This window comes from Heterocephalus glaber, unplaced genomic scaffold (assembly GCF_053883595.1).
Source record: "Heterocephalus glaber isolate CG9 unplaced genomic scaffold, H.glaber_assembly_v1.0 deba00000896, whole genome shotgun sequence".
Lineage (NCBI taxonomy): Eukaryota > Metazoa > Chordata > Mammalia > Rodentia > Bathyergidae > Heterocephalus > Heterocephalus glaber.
Genome location: NW_028258170.1, coordinates 3468373 through 3494288, shown reverse-complemented (window position 1 = coordinate 3494288; position 25916 = coordinate 3468373). Strand labels below are relative to the sequence as shown.

General features: G+C 36.2%; 1 protein-coding gene and 2 pseudogenes across 1 annotated transcript; all 3 read right to left on the bottom strand.

Moving 5' to 3' along the window:
• Window positions 1–4695: 4695 nt before the first annotated feature.
• On the bottom strand, window positions 4696–9344 carry LOC147828893 (olfactory receptor 5J3-like; annotated as a pseudogene).
• Window positions 9345–12714: 3370 nt separating this feature from the next.
• Window positions 12715–13653, bottom strand: LOC101700048 (olfactory receptor 5J3). Its single transcript, XM_004869091.2, has one exon. It carries the CDS (start codon window positions 13651–13653, stop codon window positions 12715–12717), a length of 939 nt encoding a protein of 312 aa, XP_004869148.2.
• Window positions 13654–23716: 10063 nt separating this feature from the next.
• LOC101699699 (olfactory receptor 5J3-like) lies at window positions 23717–24644 on the bottom strand (annotated as a pseudogene).
• Between the last annotated feature and the right edge of the window lie 1272 nt (window positions 24645–25916).

The window sequence follows — 25916 nt, the reverse complement described above, 5'->3', positions numbered from 1 at the left end:
GGCAGATTTTTTATTCCCAGGGGACTATTATCTCTAATTCTACTTGTCAAGTTAGAGAATTTTAAAAATGAGTAAATTCTGTTACAGATGTGTCATATATCACTTATTAAGACAAATATAAAGTATATTATATTTTTTCTTCTGTGTTGTATAATTGTGCATCTTGACAAAATAAAACTTTGGAAGGATTGGGTTGGAGTCTCAAAATCTCAAATTTTTTTATTCATTCTTTTTTTATACATTCAACACACATTAATTAAACAGCCACTGAAAGGCAACACTGTCTTGTGAGAGACTACAAAGATGACAATGAGACAATTTCTACTGTCAAACTCCCTAAAACTGTTTCAAACTTCAAAATTTTCCTGAGCTACCTAATACTCTGCATTTGGTGAAATGTGTGAACACTGATGTTTAATTGTCAAAGGACTCTGGTTGGCCTCCCCATAGGATAAATGTGCATTATATAACTGCTAGCTCAGTTGCATGTGTAGATTCCCCAAAATACAATTAAATTTCCATCAAGCATTTTGACTTTTAATATATATATTTTTAGCCTTATCCAATTTCTTGATTTGCTTGAATCAACTTCTCTAATTCTAGCATCTTAGATAATCATACTAGAATTATTAACATAAAGAAATTTACATTGATATAATAATATTATTAAATAAAGTACAAACTGCCCATTTTCCATTACAGTTCTTTTATTCCTTTTCAGGATTCAATCCCACATGCCACTTTGCAATTAATTTCCTGTCTCCTTAGTCACCTACAACCTTAACTCTTAAATATGCTTTCCTTTCCTTTCCTAGATATGATAGCTGTTTAAGGTATTGGTCAAATACTTTTTAGAATGCCTTTCAATTGCAGCTTGTTGGATATTTTGTAACAATTAAATTGAAGTTATTTATTATTTGAAAGAGTTCCCAGAGAGGTGATGCATGTATTTTTTTTTCACCTTATATCAGGACATACGACATTGCGTTAAATTAAAACATTTAAATTAATGGGTGTGATACATCTTCACTATAAACTCACGAATCTTTTATTTATAATCAAAATATTTATAAATATTTTTACTTTAAAATTTTACCATATACTTTGACTACACCTTTTAAAGTATGAGACATTCCAATGTGGTTGAGTAAATTTTTATGGGCCTCTTGCCAAAATATCAGTTTTATCATATCCCCCCACTTTGACCATTTACATCTGTACAGTGAAATATCTCATAGAGCTAAATAATCCAAACATAATCTTAGTTGATATTTATTTTGTTATGATCCATGAGGAATACTTCCTCATGCCTTTATTTAATATTGATATGCCAATCTCTAATAATAATTGAAAACCTTATTCTAGAGTGGTTATTTTTAAAGTATGTAAAGAAATAGAGAAATTTTTATTATCTTTATTTATTCATTCCCTCTTAACTATCAGAACATAGTATGTGAGACAATCATATAAAATAAACTCACCAACTTCTTCAACCAGTAAACAGTGAGCACATTCAATGTGATAGTGGCTTTCTTGTCAATGAAGTAAGTAAGATGCAGTGATTTCCTCACAAGATGATGTCCAGAAGAGGAGATAGAAATGAAAGTAAAATTTTGCAACTCATTTTTACATGCAGTGTGTAATGATAGAGCAATGGAGCAAGGTATTCGATTTTGTAGAGCAAGGTTTGTTGCTTGTATACATTATCTATTGTACATCTTATATGTGGCCCAAGAGTATTTCTCATCACTCATTTCAGCCTAGGCAAGTGAAAACATCAGACTCCAAAACATGGTCTCATCCAGTCCATATTTGGTGAAGTGAAGAACGGTGAATCCAGGCCAACTTGGTAGGTATCAGGCTTGTATGACAGTTTATAGAGAACTTGTATCCAGGAAAAAAATAACATGATGGGAAGTAGCTGCAAAGATAGTGGTGATATGAGTTGTGGAAATCTGGGTTTGAGAAACTTGAAGGATAACTGAGTGAAAAAAAAAAAACTATTCGAGGGACAGAGATGTAAAAGGCACAAATGTCCTTTGACAGAACGAATATTTCTACTCAGGCTTTCTTAGTTATCTTGGTTAGCTTGAGGAAAATTTTATATTTCACACTGTGTTCTATAAAGATAAGCTGGAATAGAATTGAAAAATTTTGATAAGTAATGAGATCTAACATAAATACATGCATTCTTTTAATAGAACTTCCTGTGTTTTTCACAGGGGACTTATTCCAAGACCTGCTGCAGATACAAAATCTGCAGATGTTCAGTCTCTTATAGATGTGGTGTAGTATTTGTATACAATCTATACATATCGTCTCAAATACTTTAAATCATTACCTAAAATATCATTCCTAATTATTTATAATACCTAATAGGATGTAAAGCTTATGTAAATTGTTCTTACCCTATAGTTTTTGTGTTACATTTATTATTATATTACTTTTTAATTGTTTTTTCTTTTTCTCTTATATTTTCAACCTGTATCTGATTCACTCCATTGGTTTAGAACCAGTTTACAAAAGGATGACTGCGCTGTCTTCTTCATATATATATATATAATATATATAATATATATATTATATATATATATATGGCAAAATGTATTTTGTGAACTAGGAACCATGATTAACAACAATAAATAATAATAAAAACAGTTTCTCACTTTCACTCATGTGATATGTATTATTGCATTGTGTTTATATTTCCTTGATGACCCCTTGTAACTGAAATCACAGACGGGGAATTGACAATAAAAGGGAGAATACTGTACAAATTCTACCACTGTGACATCATAATTACTTTGTCAAATGTAAATATTCTAAATATCTCCTGTCAAAAAATAGGTCTTAAAGATTTTAATTTAAGTTTGTGGTTATGTCATTGAGAGATTTTCTTGTGACAATCTAAGCATCCCCTTATTATAAAATTGTCTTTATTTTGAAAGTTAGGTCATAACCAATCAATGTGATGTCATGGTGATATGTAGTCAAAATAATTGCAATAGGTTTATTCTAGAAGAAACTATGGGAGTTTCAAAACAATGCTATAAAATAAGCTAAAGCATATAAAATAGATTCAACACATTTTATAGCATATTTACATCACTTTATATCACTCAATAAGAAAAAATGATAAAACATTTTACTTTATAAGTAAAGATTTATTACCATAAAGTATAATTTCTAACCATTTAACTATTATAATATTATAGGTATAACCATTCTTCACAAACAAAATTCAATAAAGAATTTCAAATTGTCATTTGATAAAGGTTAAGCTTTATTCTTTTATCATTCTGGGAATAAGAATGGTGCTGGATCGAGTTTTAATTTTCAACTGAGTTGAACAACAGAAGGTGTTTGAAATAATGCATGAATGCTATTTGAAATATAGGATTCTAAATTATGTCTAAAAACTTTCTGTACTTTCAGTATTTTCAAGTTTTATGGAAGTTTCTTCAATCTTGATTTTTGGCAAATTCCAATCTACTCAGACATAGTTGAGTACATTTGCATTGTTATTTTAGCAATTCTATAAGGCTGACATATAAAGAGAAGAACTTCTGTTCCTATGAAATTATTTATTCTAAAATAACATTATTCATATTCTTAGTGAAAGATGGCACACAAACTGAGAGGCATGAGATGGCAAGGAGGCCTACACCTGAGTGCATGAGAATTGTGTATTTTAATTCTGACTCTCATCTCTGATGTAGTCTCATCCCTGGTGAGCTTCCCAGTCCCCGACCCCTGGTTTCCTTATATGAAAATGGCTCAGGTGAGAGTTGCAAAGAAGGCAGATTCTGCTCACCCTGTAACCAATCAATCTGTGTGTGTGTGTGTGTCTGTGTATGCATATTGTGTATCTGTGCGATTACACATTTACTAGTTCTTCTACCTTCTGCATGAATACTTTAGATCATATTTTATAGTTACCCAATCCATAGAAAATGAAAACTTATTATATGGGAAGTTAGATTTTCAAAGTCATATTTTGAGCATTAAAGGAATCAAATTATACCATAATGACATAAAATTATTTTTAATTGAAGATAGTTGAGACTCAGTAGATGCAACAATGAGCAATTTTAGAAGCTTTCTTATCTGAACAAAGACAGGAATTTCTAAGAGCTGGTGCCACAAATCCTCTTTCCAGGATGGCAGTGGCTTCACTCCAGGGAGGAGAGAAGAGAAATGCTGCTATAAATCACCTCTGGGGGAGATTTCCTGCCTGGAAGAAGACTGAGATGTCCACTTGCCCTAGCATAAAGCAATCACCACATTCTCCTTCTGTCTCCCACGTGTTCCATGAAAAGCCCAGTTTTTCATCCCATGAAAGCTTTTCCCCATGTATTTCCTTTCCCTATAAAATTGGGTACAAAAAACTCTAATTACTGAGCCATGTGGATAGTTTGTGCATAAGAGTAAATGATATTTTTTCTTTTGCCAGTATAGTTCACAGTTCCCCAAATCATGAACCCAAGAAGATAAAAGAAAGCTTTTCCATGTAAATGTACATGTGTGCCTCCATGCATATGTGTGTGGGAATGAGTGTTACAAAAGCCAGCAACCAGGCATCTTGAAACATAATCTACCTTCAATTAATTTTGTCTTCCACAGATCCTTAGGCATTTAGCAATGTACTGTCTTCTGGTATTAATAAATATGCTTTAAATGTTTCTGCCTGAAAATTTATATTCCTTGAGTAACTATTTCCCTCCTAATTATTCATTTCATGGCTTTGTTGGTGTCTCCGTTTCTTACAATGTATATCAGAAAGTTTAGTGTTGGGGGCAAAAGAGTATAAAACACAGAAATTATTTTGGCTGTATCCTGTGGGTAGCCAGTGCTGTTTCCCAGGTAAGTGAATATCATTGTCCTGTAGAAGAGAGTTTGTATGGTTAGGTGCGGAGCACACTCGGATAAGGCTTTATGTCTGCCACTGGTAGACTGCATTTTCAAGACAGTGATAAGAATTCCCAAATAGGAGCTGATCACTATCAAAAATGTAGTCACCTAATGTCGCTCCAGAAAGGACAATGAATAAAGCCTCACCATGGTGGGTGTAAGAATAGGAGAGTTTAAAGAGCAATGGGATATCACAGAAATAATGATTGATGATGTCGGGCCCACAGAAAGACATGCTGAGCAAGCTGCTCAGATGGGTGAGCAAGTTGGCAAAATGCAGCAGGTAAGAGGCAGTTACCAGGTGGACACAGCAGGCGGGGGTCATGAGACCTTCATAGTGAAGAGGGTGGCAGATGGCCAGGTATTGATCGAATACCACTGCGGCCAGGAGGAAGCATTCCTTGGTCAGCAACATGCTGACAAAGGAATACTGCAGGAGACAACCTGGTAGAAGATGGCCCTCTGTCCTGCCATGTAGTTCTTCAGCATTTTAGGGATCAAGATGGAGGAATAGCAGACATCCGAGAAAGCCAACTGGCAAAGGAAAAAGTACTTGGGAGAATGGAGCTGGGAGCTGACCAAAATTATTGCAATAATCCAAAAGTTGCCCAGCACAGCAATGACATAGATGAAGAGAAAAACCGTGGAGAGCACAATATTCAGTTCTGGGTCATCAGACAGACCCAGGAGGATGAACTCATGACCACAGTGACATTCCTGTGAGCCAAGTATGTGGCTTACCTGTGAGCAATCTGCAAAGACTAAGAACAAAAACAAGGTTACCAGAAAGTCGTTACAGCTCAACTATGTGAATTCAGTGGCCTGCACCCTTACAAAATTGCAGTTTTAATTACCAATAATAATAATACCTCAAAATAAACTTACATTTTTAAAGCATGATAAAAAAGGTTGGTTGGATTTTATCAAGGGATACAAATTGACATTATAAGAACTCATGGAGAAATTATACATCCTCTTGGAAAGCCCTAATAATCTTTAATGGAGAGAGTTCAAAAGATAAATCCTGGATAATAGATTATGTATTCCAGAAAAACAATAGAAAACAAAAGTTTCATAGTTTAAGAAAGAACATCTTTTAACCAAGAACGAAATAAACAAACAAGCCCCACAATATTCAATAAGTAGATTTTGACACAACTAGCAAAATTATTTTCTATGATATTTAGCCAAGTTAAGCCATAAACACAATATACATATGTGTTGTACACATATATACATATATCATCACCTTGTACAAATTGCGTAGTACCTATAAAAGAGGAAAATCAGAATCAATGGTGTCTGCAATACAAAATAAAACTGAACACACATTTTCTATCACAATGTAATTACTTTTTTTATAAAACTAATATGTTGCAGGAAGTCATTATTTGCAGCTCCAAGTGACATCTGAATCTCTGTTGCATGTGCTTTCTTTTTTTGGTATGGAGGATTGAACTCAGGACCTTGTCCTTCCAAGGCAGGCAGCTGCACCACTGAGCTAAATCCTCAGTCCTTTGTTGCATTTATCATCCAACCACTTTTGTTCATATAGATCAGATTTTCAAATAATGTTTTCATTGTTACCTAATAAGAAAACATTCAACATATTTGAATCCCTTGATTCAAATCTCACATCTAATTTTAGGAACAATGCATATATTTCCTGTTTATTAGATCACATAGGAGCCTAACTGTCTATCCAAAAAGAAGTGAGGATATTAAATGAATTTCATTTTATGTTCTATTATTTTGCCTCAAATACATGAAAAGCAAATTGCTGATATCTGTTATATTTGGCTAGTACTTGGTTAAGTATGCTTAAGAGAGATTGTCTTTACTATGGGGCATTTTAGAACACATAATATGCCACTGCAGTTTGAGAATTTCAGCAGGAGAAAGAACTGTGATTTTTTTCACATTTATTAGATTACTAAATATTCTCAGTGAATATTTATGAGTATGGCATTCCAAGAGCAATAACACAAAATTATTTGAAAATAGTATTTCCCTAATATTGAATAGGGTGATAAAGAAATGGCCTCACGTTTCCACTATGACCCACGTACTCTAAAGTAACCTACTTAAAACAATTAATATATTACAAACAAAGTCACAGGAGAGCACTGAGTGTGTCTATTTTTTGAAACTGCAGAAAGTTGAGAATACCTGCTCACGTTTTTTTAGTGAGTAACGTGATTTTATAGCCAAGCATTATTTCATTTGTAAACCTTCTTCAGTAGGATGCTGTGAGAATTACATGCAAAAGAAAATAAATGTAAATTTTCACACATATAAGAATGCACAAATGGTCATTGCTTATTTAACATAAAATGAAGCTAGTAGAGAATGAGAAAAGAGACTGTCTTTCACCTACCCAATAAATTACTTTGAATAAGCTGGGGTTTTTTGTTATTTTTTTTTTTGTTTTTTTGCTTTTGTTTGTTTTTTAGTAGTGTTAAGCTGACTTCGCCTTGGTTGACTTTATTTTTAAATGAATTGAATTTATTATTTATGAGTTTTTTAATTTCAGTAATTTCAAAAATGCTCATTTAATCTATCTAATAATGATAATATCAGGACTGTTTTTCATGCTGTGCTTTTTTTTTTCTGTAGAATCAGTATTACAATAAATTATGGAGGGGTGGAGGGGCTGAAGGAAGGGAAGGGGAATGGGGAGAAATAACCAAGATATATCATGTACAGGTACAAATTCCCAATGACGAATATGATCATAATGTATACCTAAAAATACCAATGAACTTAATGAATAAAAAAGACCAATAAACTAATGTTTGAGCCTGAAAATTAGCTCTGTTAATAGAGACAGTGAAATCTTTGCTCTTTTCATCCAATTTAGCAAAATTAAACAGTACAGATGAATTAGTCCCAGAATTTGTGATAGTTCTCTTATACATTCTATTTTGCAACTCACAAAAATTAAAGACATAAAGCCTTAAATGTAGCTAATCATGGAAATGTAGAACAAATGCACACTGACTTGCAAGAAAGCTGGTTAACTTTGACAGTGGCCTGATTCTATGGAGCTCATTCCAGGTGCTGGAAAGGACTCGATGTGGAAGACTTTCTGTCACACTGTATTCACAGTGTACACTGAGAATTGCACGTTTTGAAAATCACAGAAGGCTTTTATAAACTAGTGTTACAACACAGAAAGAGGACTCTTACCTGGTATTGAGAGGCAGTTTGGCCCTTTTTCTCTTAATTTCCTGCCTGTTGGGTTTATTTTTGGCTTTGGTCCTTGGAGGATTGAATCCCCGGTGTTTTGTGAACACGGGGTGTCATTAAAACAACCTGAGACAGGGCTGAGGAAATCATGGCCCAGAACGCTTTCCGAAGTGTGGCAGATGATGCATTTAGACTTCTCGCAGCCTTAGAGAGAAATTATCATAGGTGTTCTTGTCTTACGTGGTTTTTGTCAAGGAAAACCTGAACTCTTTAAAGTTAATGCTATTCACAGGTACAATCATAATCTGTATAACTTAATTATATGTAAATGTTACACATTACATATTATATATAATCTTAAAAGCCCAGAGTACTATTTGGTGCTGGTCATATGATTCTATAAATGCATTATTATTGGTAATAGGGAAAATATATACATAATTCAATGTGAGACAACCCAAAGGGAGGGGCAGAAATTTCTAAACAGAATTTCATGTGTCTACGTTTGTTCACCCACCCAAGTGTAGTTTCACATAATAGAATGTATTTAAATATTAAGGGTAATTTAGCTAGTTAGGACATATATAGAAATATCAAGTTCAATTGGTTGAACATGAAAGCAATTTTTGAAATATTGTATAGGCAGACAAATGGAGTATAGAATAAAAATATAACAAATGATGAATGGAGAGTGGAAGGTGGGGTAAATACTATGAAAGTGGGTGATTACAAAGAATAAAGTCATAAATACGAGTCTATGCAACTAACCACCACATACAACTGTGTATGAATATATGAGTGAAATTTGTAGTGATTTTAAAATGAAGGCAGAATGAAAACCTTCAGAAACACAATAAATATTATCAACTTTAAGGTGAGTTATTTATTTTTTTAAAACAAATGTCAAGAAGGATTTTAGCTGAAATGGTTTATATATGTTTAGTGCCTAATAAGTTCCAGACACTGTATACCTATCACCTCTAATTATATTATTTAATTACTTAAACATTCTAATTCTCATGCTTTATATTACATGTGGCCAAAGTATTCAATACACCTGGAAGAGGATTCTTGTGAAAGCTGAACACTTGATAATTCTTAGAATGGATACTAAAAATAGGGGACCAAGAGATTAAGGGAGGGAGGAAGGAGCAGAGGAGATGGGAAAGAAAGAACTAAGATGTGTTGTAGTGCACAAGTACTTACTGCACAGGAGGAATGGGATCATCATGAACTGCAGACATGTGCGAATAAAAAATAGGTAAAAATGAAAGATAAGAATGCTTCAATTTCAGAAGACATACCCAAGACTGGTATAAACTCTAAGGAGCGATGTACATCTTCCTTAAATTGTGTGATTTTATGGGCAGGGCATTTTTAGATTATGTTTTGAATAGCATTACTGTTTGGATATGATGATGAAATAATCTTTAGATATCTATAATTATTGAAGTAGAATTTGAATACAGGCCACATTTGACCAAGAACAACTGAAAATTAGCATTATAGTTAGGATCTGTGTATTCAGGACTTGTTCTCCAATTAAGACCAAACCTCAGATCTTCAGAACACTGGTCCATTACACCGGTTTCTGGGTAATTCATATAAATAATGAAAATAATCAGATGACCTCAGAGCCATAATCAGTCCAGGTAGTGTCAGCGACTTATTTCTCGGTTGAGTTAGGACAATTCCCAGATCAGAAACTCTGAGCTACTTGGACAGAATAAAAATTTAGCATGTATCTCATACACATCCTGCAGACCCAGAGCAAATCATGGAAGACAAAGTCTGTTGCTTCCTGATTTCTCCAACTGTGAATGTGAACGCTGACTGGTTTTAGATGTGGACTGAAGGCTTTGGGACTGCAAATGTTCGTAAGTCTGTTTTCTGATATTTTACTTCTCAAGTGGCAGAGTAGCCTTAGATATTTCATTTACAGATTCCTCATTTATGTCATATTGATTAATTAATTGTATCACTATTTAAGAACATTAGGAATATACTTAGCTAAGTTGAATTTACATTAAGAAAAGCTATATTAGTTACATATTCTATTATATAATGTCATTTACAGTGGACCCTTGACCTACAAACTCAGTTTGTTCCCAAGGGGCGGTTGTAACACAAGTTGGTCAATGAAGGCTTAGGCTCCTCCACACAGCCTTCAAAGTCTCTCCTGTACATAGGCAGATCTCAGTGTCCTTAGAGAGACATTGCCCAGGATTTCTCAATTAACCCCTCACAGGAGAGGATGTTGTCATGTTCCTTCCAGAACTCTTTAAGGGTTAAATCTGTATCTGATGTCATCTGGAAGCACAAGCTGCCACCATTTGTGTTGTAACTCAAGACTCTGGTTGTAAGTTAAAACTAAAATTCCAGTCACAACCCATTTTTTATTTGTCAGACCAGTCATAACTTGAAGGTCCAATGTATATTTAATATAATGTAGTTTTATTTCAAAAGTACCAATTTTTTACTCATTTTCTTATTTTTAACAATAAAATCTGGCACCAGCCTCTCTACTTTCCACTAGAATTCCAGCAAGAATAATTTATTTTTCTTCTAGAAACAACTAGCTTTCTATTGGTCTTCAAAATATAATATTGTATACTTGTGGGCATGAGTTGAAGTTTGATTTCTGACCAAAAAAATCATTTTCATGAAATATCACCTCCTCTCTCACATACATACTTATGGAATCGTGCCATCTTTCCTCTCCTGGGATACCAGTTCCTCTGATTGTAGGATGTATACTGTAATAGAATATATAAGTAGCTCAATTTGTTGTTCTCATTTTCTGTTTTTTTGCCTGTATAACATTTCTTGTGCTGCATCTTCTAGATATAATATATTCGATGTGCTCAGAAAATGTGACTGTATTAAATTATATTTACTTATCATGATTATTTTATGTTTATTTCAACCTAAAACTTTCACTTAAGTGCACTTATCTGAGTATCTCATATAAATAAGTAAAAAATGTATGGCATATGACCTTTAGAAGCCTACTTTCAATAATATATTTAGTAGTTTTGAAAAATTGTAAAGGGCTACACAATTGTCATATATTGATGCTGATAGCATTATTTTATTTTTAAAATTGAAAATTCATAATATTTTCTTGAATTGTTATCTAATGTAGTATACATTTCAACATGCTACTTTTATTTTCACTTGTATAGATCTTGGTACCATTTCTTTAATTGGTTGTGACTGCTATCAAAAAGAAAATAATAAAACTTTAATGTAGCCTCCTGCATAAAAAATTCAGTTATTATAAACTGAGTCTTCAGCTATGGCTTTTTGCTGATTAGTCCAGTTCTCCTTAGTTATTTAAATATTTAAATCAAACTCAAAAAGTTTACTATAATTTTATTTACAAATTTAGGTGCTACATAGAATCTTGTACTATTTTCATATAGGATAGTTTGCAGCAAGGTGAGAAGATATCAGAGTGGAACAGTCAGACCTCTCAGGTTGGGTTTATGAAGATGCACTTTTGCATATAATTTAAATGGAATAAATGTCACTGGATTCAAAGGATTTTATGACTCGAGGTACAATGCACAGGTTGTCCCTTCTTGGAACATTACTTCTTAGGATTTTGTTTTTGAAGCATGAAAAGAATGGTGGAAAATCCAGAATTTTATTCTCAAAGTCCAAAGAAGATAGGACAAAATCCTTTAAGAAAGAAAGGAACAGGGCTTGGGATTTAGCTCAGTGGTTCTGATGCCTGCCTTGCAAGCTCAAGGTCCCAAGTTCTGTTCCAGGTACCAAAAAAAAAAAAAAAAAAAAAAGAAAAGAAAGAAACAAATCTGATTACTGAAGGTTCCCTAACTGTCTTGGATTCATCTTTTCTAAGCATGAAAGTAAAATTCTTCAGAGTAAAAGCTCTTTCTTGAGGTTTTAATGACCTTTCTGTGTGGAGCAGTAATAAAACTGAGGTGTTCTGTTCTATTTTATTTCATACTTAGTGGTGGACACAGAGATGAGAAGTGGAAAACTGTTAGACCAACATTGTGAAGGGAACGGTGCTCTAGGACCAAATTCTTCTGAGCAGTTTACCTGTGCACATTTCCTTTAAAGATTGTTAAGCTGAAAATAGCAAAAGTTATCTTTGGAACAAGCATTTGTCCATTTTCCGTGTAAAACAAGCACCAATATTTTTTGTCATAAAAATATTTTACTTATTTCTGCCCTTAGAAAGGAGTCCAAGATAGAGGATAAATTATTATTTGTGAATTTTATGATTCGCACTATATATATTTGTGTTTGAATCTCCACATGTCTACATATATTGGTGTATAATATGTATATTATGTGAATAAATGCATGCATATTCATATTCACTTCTTGTACAAAGGAAATAAAATACCATGAATTGTCTCAGGTAATTGCATTGATTTGAGTCTAATTTTCAAGGTATTTAACAAAATAACCAGAGCCATGTGTCCTATGTTATATTAATCGTTTAGGTCTCTTTTTCCAGTGATATTAACACCAAGTTTCAATAAAATAAATACTCCATTCCAGTGGGGCCAAAGCATTTATTAAATCTCTATGAGCCTTATTATATAAAGCATTGTTTCATATCTTGGCTTTGGTGTGAAGTTAACAAGGAAGGCTTCTCATTTCTACAGCCTTCTTGGCAGCTTCCTTCACCTCCTTGTTCCTCAAGCTGTAAATCAAGGGGTTTAGCATAGGAATCACCAGAGTATAGAGTACAGATGCCACCTTCTCTTGATCTAAGGAATATTGTGAGGTGGGTTGAATGTAACTGAAGCTTACCAAGCCATAGAATAAAGTCACAACTGTTAGATCTGAGATGTATGTGGAGAAGGCTTTTTGTCTACCTGCTGCTGAGTGGATCCTCAGGATAGCAGCAACAATGAAGATGTAGGAGATCACCACCATCATGAAGGTGACCATGGTGATGATGGTCCTGAAGACTAACAGCAGCAATTCACTCATGGACGTGTCAGAGCAGGAGAGCTTTAACAGGGGAGGCAGGTCACAGAAGAAGTGACTGATGACATTGGGCCCACAGAAGGACAGCCTCATTAAGCCAATCGTATGTGTTAGTGAGTTGATTAACCCTCCAACACATGAGTCCAACACAAGGACAATGCAAACTATTCTGGTCATGGCCACTGTGTAGAGTATAGAGTTCACGATGGCCAAATAGCGATCATAAGCCATTGCTGCAAGCAGAAAGCCCTCAGTGGTAATGAGTGACACAAATAAAAAATATTTCACAATGCACGCATTGAATGAGATTGTCTCCCATTCCACAAAGAAATTCAGCAGCATTTTGGGTGCAAAAACGGAGGAATAGCAGGCATCAACAAATGACAGACAGTTGAGAAAGTGGTACATGGGTGTGTGAAGTTTGGGAGTTACTTGGATGAGAAAGAGCATTCCGAGATTGCCCACCAGGGAAACAGGGTAGATCAGCAGGAACAGCATGAACAGGGCCACCTTCAGCTCCATGTGGTCTGTCAGTCCCAAGAGGATAAACTCGGTAACCAGTGTGAAATTGATACCAGCCATGCATTTGCATCTCTTAATACCCAGTAACGACGAGGAGTGGAGACAGAAGTACATTGAGACCAATGATGAAATCTCAATAACTCTGGAATCCCTAAGTAACTATGGAACTTTGGGTAGTGACTTCTCCTCTCTTGTTATCCTGCCTACAAGATTAGGAAGTTTCAATCACAAAGTCTATAATCTCTTGAATCACTGTCCATTTGCTTCATGTGCAAAACATGTGAGGGAAAGAATAAAATGTTGGTATCTTACATCTAGGGGACCTTTAAAATGCTGCTCTTAGTGTAAGTAAGAAGATAAATTGAATTTTATAGTAAACATACATAAAGAAAATCTTGCTTACACAGTGTAAGAAATGTTTGGAAATTCACCCACTTTACTCTAGTAATAATTTAAAATGTGCAATATGTAATTTAAAATATATAAAGATGTAAGAATGCCCCACACCAAATAAAAATGAGGAGTAGTGAAAAATATCAGTTACAGCATGTGAAGAAATAAATGAGGAAGGAAAAAAAAAGAGAAAGAGAGAAAGGGAGAAAGGAATGAAGAAAGGAAGAGAAAGAGAAGAGATGCAAGAAAGAAAACAAATGGCACTATGCCATTTTAACTTGAGATATTCCACTTATGCCTTCGTTATTAGTATCTACTTCATCTTTCTTTCTTTCTTTCTTTCTTTCTTTCTTTCTTTCTTTCTTTCTTTCTTTCTTTCCTCCTTCCTTCCTTTCTTCCTTTCTTTGTTTTTGTGATTCTGGGAGTCAAACTCCAGGCTTACTCATAGAGAAGTGCTCTACCATTCACCTACTTCCCCAACCCTTCACATATTTTTTTTTAAGTCAGATGCGACAAAGGACAGGAGCTAGCTTCCAAAATCTCTGAACCCACCTCAAGATAATAGTCCAAAGCACTAGAAATGGTATGAGGGGGGGCTCAGAACTGGAATATGAAATGTGGAATAAAGCAACTCATAATTGGCCTTTGACATCCAATAGAAATACTCTCTTGAGAACTGAGAACCACAATTTCTTTTATTTCTCTGAGAAAAAGCAAAGTGAACCCATAAAATAAGGCAAACTTGTAAAAAAAAAAACCTTGGCAATTCTTTGTTTTCCTTCATGTTGCAAAAGAATGCTTGCAATAATCAATGGTTTTTCCACATAACCAATGTATATCTCTCTATTGATTACTACTACACTCTGACTAAATATAACTGTCTTTTACATTTATATGACAAATATAAACAATCATAAAAAATCAGCAGTGAATTTTAGGATAAGATGTTGTACTTAGGACAGAAGGCTTATTGGCTGGCTTTGTTCAGATTCTTATCTGGTGTAGTGATGACAACTATAAGAATCAAACACAAAGAAGATGGTTCTTACTGTCCCACACATTCCCCTGCTTTAAACACTTCCCCTGTAAGTCTCAGAAAAATGATTACATTGCAAAACTATTAATAACAAATAAACAGATATATTCCATCTTTATTGTCTATACTAATAAATGAATAAGTCAGATTTAAATTCTTCCTCTAGAAAGAAAATTTCAAAGAATTAATACATTGATAGTTTCATAATGACTTTCATGCTAATTTTTGAGAGATTTGGCCTTCCTTTGTATTTTGAAGTTTTTATTTAAATTTTGGAAATTTAAATTTGACTGAGTAGTAGAATGTATGCATATAAGATTTAGATTAGGGAATTTAACTTACCAATGTAAGGAAAAATATTCAAAACCTCAGCTGATTTAGGAACCTTGTGGCCTCCCATTCCCCTGGTTCACTGCCCTATATTTTCTAAAAATATACAAACAAAAACCAGAACTTCTATCCCCTTCATCTTTCCCAGAAAATAAGACCTTGCTGTTAAATAATCACCCTTTGAAACACAGAGATAACAAGTGCCAGCCCCATCAGCCGTCCTGGCCTCCCCTGCCTTATATGGTAACCATGGAGTAAGAGAACAGTGGTGGCAGGAAGGCGAGGATGGTCTGAGAGGGGCTGGTGTCTTTGTTCTCTAGTTTTCAAGACATTATTTTCCAGCTAGGTTTTATTTTCCAGGAAACACAGCAAATATATCTTACTTTTAAAATGATGCTTGCATTAAGTAGATGATGGTGGTAACTGGTATCAATATTGAAATGCAAAATTATCCTTTAATATAGTAGAGGCAAAGGCTGCAACTCATTGGCAGGAAGTTAGAGCAAGATGATTAAAATACCATTCTGTAAAAAGGAAAGTGTACATAAAATACACAGTTATAGATTCACCTTAGGTGAAATGGGAATATTTCTCAAGAGTAAGCTTCTTATTAAAAGAATAAAATATGCACATTATTAAAGATTCTGAGTTTCTTGAGGGATCTAGAAAACACTCATGGACATAATGGCTTCCCTAAGGCATTTCATTCCCTGAATTTTATAATGAACAGTAAGAAATGTGAGACAAGTGTGGGGGAAAAACAGAACATGTTTTCTGGGGAAAATGTGATTATTTGACAATGTCTGCTCAGTATTTTAATAAAAGTACTTTAATATGCTTTTCAGAATATGCTCATAGGCCTATGTTTCAGGAAAACAAAATACAGTCATTAGTAAACGTTTAGGACAATAGAAGAACTGATGTAAATCACTTTCACTCCTTGGGTCCATTGGACAAGAATGACATCAAAGAAGACTAAAACTCTTACTTCTACTTCTTTAAAACCTTCTTTTCTTGTTGTTAAAAAGGGAAAAGGCTTTACTTAAGATAAAACGAATTCCACCATCCATCTCCTGAATGTTTATTTTTCCAGTGCAGTGCATGGCTACTGGCACACAATCCCATGGTCTTTGCCTTTACCTTACACTGCATCATGACAGACTTTGTTAGTGACGCTTCACATTGTTCGCTTCCTAGGCATTTAAATGAATTTGTCCTCATTCTTTATCCTACAACAGTTCATTTTTTTTTTCTTGTAAGTACAAATTTCTTAATCTCCTTAATCAAAAGCTAACTTTCAGGTGATAGGCCTGGAAACTGATATTCTAAGATTGAGTTAGAAGAGAACCTATTATTTTTAAGGGCCTACATCATTCTTAAAGCCTCATGAATTCTGTTTTTTAAATGTAATTCCTTTCCAATCTCTTTGTAAGAGTATTCAAATTCTGTTTATCAGACCAATATTATCTTTTTATATCATATATTTTCAATATTATCTTTTGAAATTATACAAAATATTGGAACATAGTTTTAAAATGACTGCAATGTCTGTAATCCCAGCATTTGGGAGGCTGAAGTAGGAGCGTCACCGTGAGTTCAAAACACAAAGCAAAACAAAAATGACTGCATTAGCTGGCCTTCATCTGACAAGAACAACAACAAAATAATTAAAGTTAAGTAGTCAAAATTAGGTTCTCTATCTTCTGAATCTTATGTTTATCTCTTGAAATCACATACAATACTATGCTTAATGCAAGTATTACTGGAAAATAGTTCTATGATGATCATTGACAAATAAGTTTTGAAACATCTAGAGACTTCATTATTAGTAAAATGACTTTAATTTTTAGAAGCATTGATATTTAGAGGTTATATTGGGTTACAGTTGAATTTAGTTATGGAAAGCTATATTAACTTCATTTAATTATTATTAACTTGTGCTTGGGACAGTTTTTTCATTAGTCTGTATGAAAGTCATTCAGATTAGTATCTATATATTTACATATAACTAAATGGTATGCAAATTGTTAGTGAATATGCTAAATTATTAAATTTTAGAAAAAATTATTTTTCAAATGAAACATTGCAGAGCAATAGGACTGAAAATGACAAGAGCTTTTGAAGGAGGTGCCAGTGAAGATCACCATGCTGTGTGTCACACTCCACTCTGGTGAGAGTGGCATTGGGAGCTGGCCGTGATGACATCAGTGGTCAGAGACCAGACCCACCAGGCAGGGCTGTCCCAGGCAAGGCCTTCAGACTCTGTGGCAGGGCTAGCACTGGGCAGCAGCACCCCAGAGAGAAGACCACTCCTCAGCCTCGAGGCCAGGCTCAGGAGCTGGAGGCTAGTCCGAGATTTCCAGGTTTGGGGTGTGGAGGTGGTGGCTTCCAGATATCTTTGGGAATTGGGACATTTCCTTTGGCATATTGGCCACAGCATTTGACCTAAATGGTGGGCAGCCCCCTCCAGCTGTCCTCCTGACCGACACCCCAGGATGCAGAAGAGCAGTTCCTTTTACGCCTCTTCCTGTTGTGGCCCTTGAGATCAGGTTCTAACCCTGATTGTCCAATGCTGCGCTTCTGTCTGCATCTACCTTGGAATGTCTGGACTGGTGATGTGCCACCCTTGAGCCCGGTGTTTGGCTTCCAGGCTAACCTTGATCCTAGGATTCAGTGGGGTCAATAACACTTCAAGGAGTCTAGCTTCTCCCTCAGAGCTCTGGAACTCATGCCTAGTTGGCAAGGAGCCCCATGCATCCCCACTCTGTACACACCCTTCTGTAACCTCCAGTTTTGGTGCTGAGATCCCATCATGGAGGGCACCATGAAATCGACTCCACCAACTCAGCAGGTGCTGACTGCACAGGGAAGATTTGGGAAGAAAGAAAGTATCAGAATACAATTTCACCTGAGTTTTATGTCACAAAAACAAAGGACGAACCGAATACTATTTATGGATGCTTCCTTTCTTCTCTTTAAATACCTCTTGGTAACTGGCTTCTCCTGCAGTGGGGTTCTTCACACAGAGAAGTTTCCCTTCCACGTCCTCAGGCCCCATTATCATACTGAACCACAGTTTTGTTTTGCCTACTGTCATTTGGGTTTTGGCAAGCTTTTTAGTGTGCAGGATTCTACTGTAAAGAAAAGAAGTGCTGCTCTGTTCTCTTTCTTTCCCTTCCTCTTCTTAGACACAAAATATTGCTCTCCCAGGAAGATCATAATTGCAGCAGCTGAAGCCACTTTATGAATTCACCAGAAACCCAAAGATCATTTATTGGCTCTGGCCATGCTCAGTGTTTTTGGCCCCAGAGAGCAGCTTGAAAATCTCTTGGATGTGGAGGTAGAGAAAACACACAAAAGAAAGGAAGGCAGCTTTGGCAGTCTTCCTTCCTGTGGAACCCAAGTGAAGTTATTCTTCCCAAGCCCTTGGTTTCTTTTTTGATTTTATAAGCTTCATCCTGATTGCAAAAGTGCAGTGGCAGGCAGATTGAATGTTCACCTTGTGGGGTGGTTCTTGCTTGGCCTGCAAGGCTTCATCCTAGAAACCCAGCTTCTTTCTGGAGACCTCCGCAATGAGGGGAGATGGACTTCTACTGGGGACCCCATGATCACTTTGCCTGTCCACACTAGTCCTGCCTCACCCCCAGCTATAGCCAACAAAGGAAAGACAGCCCCAGCTGCAAGGTCTCCAACCTTTTCCTTCATACCTGCTAATACCAGAGTTCAGTGTTTTAAAATATATAGAAAGCATTGAATGAATGGGGGGCTGGTTCAGCTAATCCAGTTGGTAGGACTAAGTCAACATCTTTACATGGTGCCTCATGGATTTTAAACATCCTTGGGCCCCCCTCAGGTGTGCTCTTTCCCTCAGCCTCTTTCCCAAAGTCACAGGGCCCCTGGACTGTCCCTGCCCTGGTGTCCCCCCACCCCCACCCACCAGTACTCTCCCCCCGACGTGTGGAGGGAGAGTTAACTTCACCAGCTGAGCCCAGAAGGCTAAAGAAGAGCTGTGGGCAGGAAGACAAATCACTGGGAACATTCAGGGAAATGGAGCCCAGCCGAGGCCCGCCAGCAAACGCATGCCAGGAGCTTTTCATAAAGCCCATTGGCCATATGCTCTGATTGTGAACTTTAGGGGGCCACAGTCACCCTATGTCAGGCTCGGGGCAGGAGAGCCAGCTCAGAACTGCTGGCCCAGCCCCAGTGGGGTCCCCTACCCCCTGCCCTTCTGCAGGGTCCACGTTCTGCTGCCAAGGCTGCTTTCCTTTCCTTGTGTGTATTTTCTCTGCCTCCTCCCTTCTGCTAACCTGGTGATCTAGGATCAGGCCCAGACCACAGCAGAAAATGGCACCATGTAGAGTAGCACACCTTGAAAGCCCACTTATTTTTACTGTTTTGAATAGGTTTGATTTTGAATTAAATAAATGGTTTAACATTTTAAAAGTGGCAGTGATTGTGAGAATATAATTGAATAATTTTTGACAAATCAACACACCAGGGAAATGATTGTGAAACATGCCTTATTTTCATAACACACCAATCCTTTTTTGCCTCTCCCAAAACTCTACCACTTACAACCAACCCCAAGGAAATGTTGAACTGTGTCTGTATCCTTTTATAGGATATTTGTTTTTGTAGAGTTTCATCAAATTGTATAATACAGCTGTCTATTGTGACCTGTGGAAGACTGGCTCCAGGGTCCATATATAGACAGTAAAAATCCACAGATGATCAAGATTTTTATATAACATGATGCAGAATTTTCATATAATCTGTGTACATCCTCCCATGTACTTCAAATTGGTTCTAGTTTACTTATAATACCTATGCAATGTAAATGCTATTTGTTGTAAGTGGTATTTGTTATAAAATTCAAATATTTGTTATACTGAATTTTTAAGGAAATGATAGGAAAAAAGTGCATATATCTTATCTCATTTTTCTCATTTTTTTCCCCCAGAGATAATATTTTAGTCATGAGTAAGTACAGACCTGGGGATGTAGCTCAGTGGTACCACACCTGCCTGGCAAGCACAAGGTCCTGAGTTCGATCCTTGGTACAAAATAAAAAATCCAAAAAACAAGTAAGTGCAGAAGTTCAGAAGTAAAAATGTTCCAGTCAGTTTATAGGCACTTTCCAAAACATTTTCTAACATTTAATTTTGAAACATTTCACAACTACAGAGATTTTCAATAAAAATTTTGAGAGAACAGTTAAGTAATAACACATGCACTTCTCCCATATAAACAGCAACTTCAAGGAATATAATTGTTTTATCCTATCTCAACCTCTTCATAATTCTGTCTTACACACATGATACATATGTACAATTTTTATGTTAATTGTGATAGATTACTTTCCAGTGCATAGAACTTGTGCCTGCTTTGTAACAGTTTGAGATCTGCTCTGATGTAATTAATCCCTTCATTTAGTGATGCTAAATCCACAGCCCACTGTGCAGCTTCTTGATTGGCCTTCTGTTTCCTCTTCTTGCTATTCTAAGGCCCATTTATTCTTTTTAAAAATTTATTTTATTGCTACATTTAAAGTATACAATATAATGACATTCATCATTGGAAATTTACACCTTTATGTAATCCATCTGGTTCTTATTTTTCCCCATTCCCCTGCCCTCCCTTGAACCCCTCCACCCCTCCTTATATACAAAGACTTTGTTTTCATTTTTTCTCTTAAGTCAAGTGTCTTTAAAATTGGGAAAATGTGAGTTGAGTAACTTGCCTTTCTTTTTCCAGAAGCAAAGACTCTATACATGTTTAATATACCCCACATGATCTATTCCACTTCTTGAACTTTTCCTCCTTCCTCACTTTACCTCAGTTCTCATCTCTTTTATCCTGAATAATCCAGGACATCTTCCACCTCTTACACTTCATTCCTTGCTGTAAGTCTTCCCAGAAATTTTCCCTCAGAAATCCTAATAGCACCCGCTTTCTCACATTTCAGTTTTTCTTGCCTAAACTACTTGTTGTAATAGCAACATAAACTTCTAATCATTACAACCCCTTTCCCTCAATGCCAAAAGCAAACATTTGTTTTAAACCTTTCTCAAAATCTATTTATGATTTTCATCAAGGCAAAACCATAACTATGAAATGTGATGAAATCTAAAAAGCAATTTATTCAATCCCAATATATGATAGCACAGAGTAAACATTCTCATTCCCAAGGAAAAAGAGGGAGGGTATAAAATAGGAACAGAACAAGACCAAAACCTAGCTAGGGAAAATTGAGTCCTGTAGTTGTATGTCTGCCATCCAGGGCAAATGGTAGTGAGCTATAACTTGCAACCACATCTCCATGGCTTTGTAAGTTGCAGACCACACAGCCTCTCCCCTAGGCTAGTTCACCTTATTGTCTGCAGATTTCCTCAGTAAACAGTTCATGTTCCAGGCATCTGTGACAACATGGAGTCACCACTCCACCTCTGGCTTCTTTCCCACAGATTCACGCACTGTCCTCTCAGGGACTTTTCATCTGCACTGCCAATCATTTCTATGAAATCTGGGTGGAAGCCTCCATTATACAACAATTCTTGGCTTCTGCACACCTGCACAATAGTATTATATGAATGATGCCAATGTCTGGTGCCAGCATAAGCAGTAGCCAGGCTCCCTATGGCCATAGCAATAGAGGTCTGAGTAGGTAAGTAGGGTGAAATAAAACTTAATAAAACAATTCCCTAAGATTTACTGCAGCAGGGGTCACAAAGCTCTCTTCTCAAAAAAAGTTTACACTTTTGCAGTCTTGAGCCTGCAATTACTTTGGTCTTGCTGATATATGAGATTCTTCCAAGGGATCATTCTTTTTTTTTTTCATTCTTCTTATTCTGACTTTCCCTTTAATGGCACTAATTTCCTCAGTAATTATATCCCCTTTGGCCCCCAACTGTACTAGTGATTCCTATCAGGTCAAAATTTAAGTTTTGCAAATACTTCCACTTGGCTTTCTGCTCCTGACTGGCACTACAAATTTGGCTTAAAGCAGCTGCTTTGATCCATGCTCCAGCCTGAATTTGAGGCAGCCTCAAAATTAACTCCACGAGATCAATTAGTCAAATCCACTTAATCTCAGTTTCCTGCAAAGTCTCAAGATATGGTCAGAATGCAGGCAATTTTTCTGCAAGAGTGTAACACACAAGGAGTTAGTCTAATTGCCAATAAAGGCTTTCATTTTCAGCTGAAAAAATTTGAACCTGGCCATTACTGTACACATTCCTATCAGCATTCTGGACTTCTGCACTCTGACTAAATCACCCCTGTATCTCTAATTTTAACAATTTAAATCTCCTTGAGCCAGCTTCTCCAAAACTTTCCAAACATCTCCTGCTAACCAAATCCAAAGGTGTGTAAGCCACATGGCCAGATAGAGTCAGCAAGTGGGTCCATCTAGGTACCAGCTTTCCCAAAGTTGGAAAAAATACTAAGTATATCTAACTTAATGGAGAAGTTTAACTTCAGCTGACATTGTCAACCATTTCAGGCCATGGTCAGATGGCTCCAGTGCAGAAACCTCATAGCAGAAGTGTGTGGTAAAGCAAAGCTACTCCATTCAGTGTGGCAAGAAAATGGAGGAGATGATCAATGCTTGAGAGAAAGCTGCCAGGGACCAGATAAAGTACTTAAGGTCATGCCTTCATGACCTACCCAGATACACCCAGAAGTGTGCTTTGCTAAATATCTAGGATGCTTCTAAGCACATTTATTGTTTCACCTACATCCTGTATAAAAATGTCTTGATTATGGTTTTGTTTATAATGATGTATGCCAGGTACTTTCTAGGGAAAGATACTTCTAATAGATTTACTTCTTTCCTAATCTGTAACCACCTATTGCTTCACGTGGTATTTTAACTACTAAAGAGCAGCTTCTAGAACACAACATTTCTTTCCTCAACTCATCATAATTAACTTGCAGGAAATTAAGCTGTCTGTCTCAGAAGCACATGGTGATAAGGATCCTGGAATTCAAAATGTGGTTCCATTTCCATGAAGAATAAGTATGTCCAAGATAAATATTCCAGACAAAGCACAGGGAACTCTGAAGATAACCCTTTCCCATTGGATGAGTTTTCTGGCCATTGTTTCACTGTATCCCTATTTAATTTTTCAAGAAAGTGCTTTTACTTCCCTGAGCCCTAACAAAAAGAGATTTGAAGCAATAAATAAGGTCCTGCATTTTCTTTGGTGCTGGCTTTAAATAAGTTTATTTTCTTCCAAACTGTCTTTTGACTCCTATTTCTCAGGAAGGATTACAGTCCTTAAAGTCTACTATGATTGATACAATTGTAAGGAAAATATACTTGCAGAATAATGTCAGTTTCACAAAAATGTACACAGAGTTTATTCAAGTAGGAATTTTCTTCCAACATATTGATTTTATTGCTGCATTTTTCATATCATTATTCCTCAGGCTGTAATTCAGTGGGTTTATCATGGGAATCACCAAAGTATAAAACACAACAGAGATCTTTTCCTGTTCCAGGGAGTACTGAGAGCTTGGCTGGAGGTAACTAAAGGTCACAGACCCATAGAATAAGGTCACAGCACTCAGATGTGAGATACAAGTGAAGGCTTTGTGCCTTCCTTCTGCTGAACAGATTCTCTGGATAACAATGATGATGCAGATGTAAAAAACCAATGAAAGTGAACATTGCAATGACCCCAGAAAAGACCAGAAGCAGCAGCTCATTCACATGGGTATCAGAACATGCCAGCCTCAGAAGAGGGGGGATGTCACAGAAGAAATGATTCACGATGTTGGGGCCACAGAAGTCCAGCTTGAGCAGACCTAGAGTGTGTGTCAGGGCATTAATGAGCCCACCCAGGTACAATGCAAGAACCATCTGAACACAGACACTTTGGGTCATAAGGACTGAATATGACAAGGGCTTTGCTATGGCCACTTAGTGTTCATAAACCATCATGGACAGTAGAATGCCCTCCGTGGATACATATTCTAGAAAAAAGCAACTCTGTAGAACACAGCCAGAGAATGTCGTGGACTTATGTTTCGACAAGAAATTGACCAGCATCTTAGGAGTAAAGACAGTAGAGTAGCAGATGTCACAAAAAAAGAGATTGCTGAGGAACAAGTACATTGGGACATGCAGTGGGACATTAAAGCAGATCAAGAGGATCACCCCCCAGTTACCTAAAAGTGTGAGGAGATAAATGAGGGTGAAAAGCAGAAAGAGAGGAATCTGCAGATTGAGATTTTCAGTTAAGCCTATTAGGAGGAATTCCTTCACACCTGTATGAGTCCAACCTGCCATATATTTGGGTTCATGCAGCTCCTTAATTGCAGAAAAGATGATACCAGACAGAGGAAAGAAAATATCATTTTCCCCATGATCTGTTATTCATCATAGCATGAGACTTTTACAGTTTCCTGCAGACTGATGGAGAAAAGAGATTAACTTCAGCAGTGGGCCCTATAGAAATTTTAAAAATTGTGATTCAGTAACACCTCAGTAATGAGGTGGATACAATAATCCCTCAGTTCACACATATTTCTGTTCACAAACAATTTGGTTTGCAACCAGAAGCATTTGGCAAAGTTTTGCTTCTGTTTATGAACTCCACATTGGGTGATGAATAGGAAAGCAGTAATCTTCCCCAGAATCATGGAATACATGAAGTTCATGAATCAAGGTACCACTACATTTTATTCCCTGCTAATCAATTTCTACATCATAAAATGGGAGACTGAGAAAGCTCTTATCCCATAAAACTATTAAAAAATAAAATGGATATTCTAATCCAGAGACAGGTACCACATGTCTGTCTCATATGCTAGTGATTTCTGCCATGAACTACAAACTGACTAACTCACCATGATTAGGAAGTTCTGTATCATCTTCCCATAGACTTGTTCCTATAGTTTTACCCCCAGTGAACTTCAAAGCACTGTCTCCTGCAATGTGCAGCCTTTTCTTTCTTTCCAAACCTCAAAACTCACACTTTATTTTTTTGCCTTATGTTCTGCCCAGCTGTTCCACTTGGGAGAACTATGACTCTGCCTGGAGGCAGATTTGAGTGAGGAGAATAATGTAAATCAGTCTTTTTCATTTGTGTTTTATTGCTGAGACTGACTAAGCATTTGGAATGTCATTAACTTGACAACCATCTAGTCCCATTTCATCTTTGAGTAATTTTGCTTTTGAATGTTTTTTAATTAACATTAGAACAGTAAATGTGAAGTAAACATTAAGTACTGCTAAAATGTACCAAAAATTGAGGGTGATCAAGAGATGGATGGAGGCGTGAGAGAGGGAAAGAAACAAGGCATTAAGATGTGTCAGATACATATAGCAACTTCTCACATCAAATGTAACCATTATGCACTACACATATGGACTGATGAACTGAAATTAAATCATAAAAAAGAAAAAGCAAAAAAGAGAATAAATTTTACATTACCCCCCCGAAATAAACATGAAAATTAATTGTAGACAAGCAAGGTGTGGTTTGAAGAACCAAAAACTATCTATTAAATATATTTTATTTTTAAAAACATCAGTTGTCAGTTAGTTTCATGTGTTTTT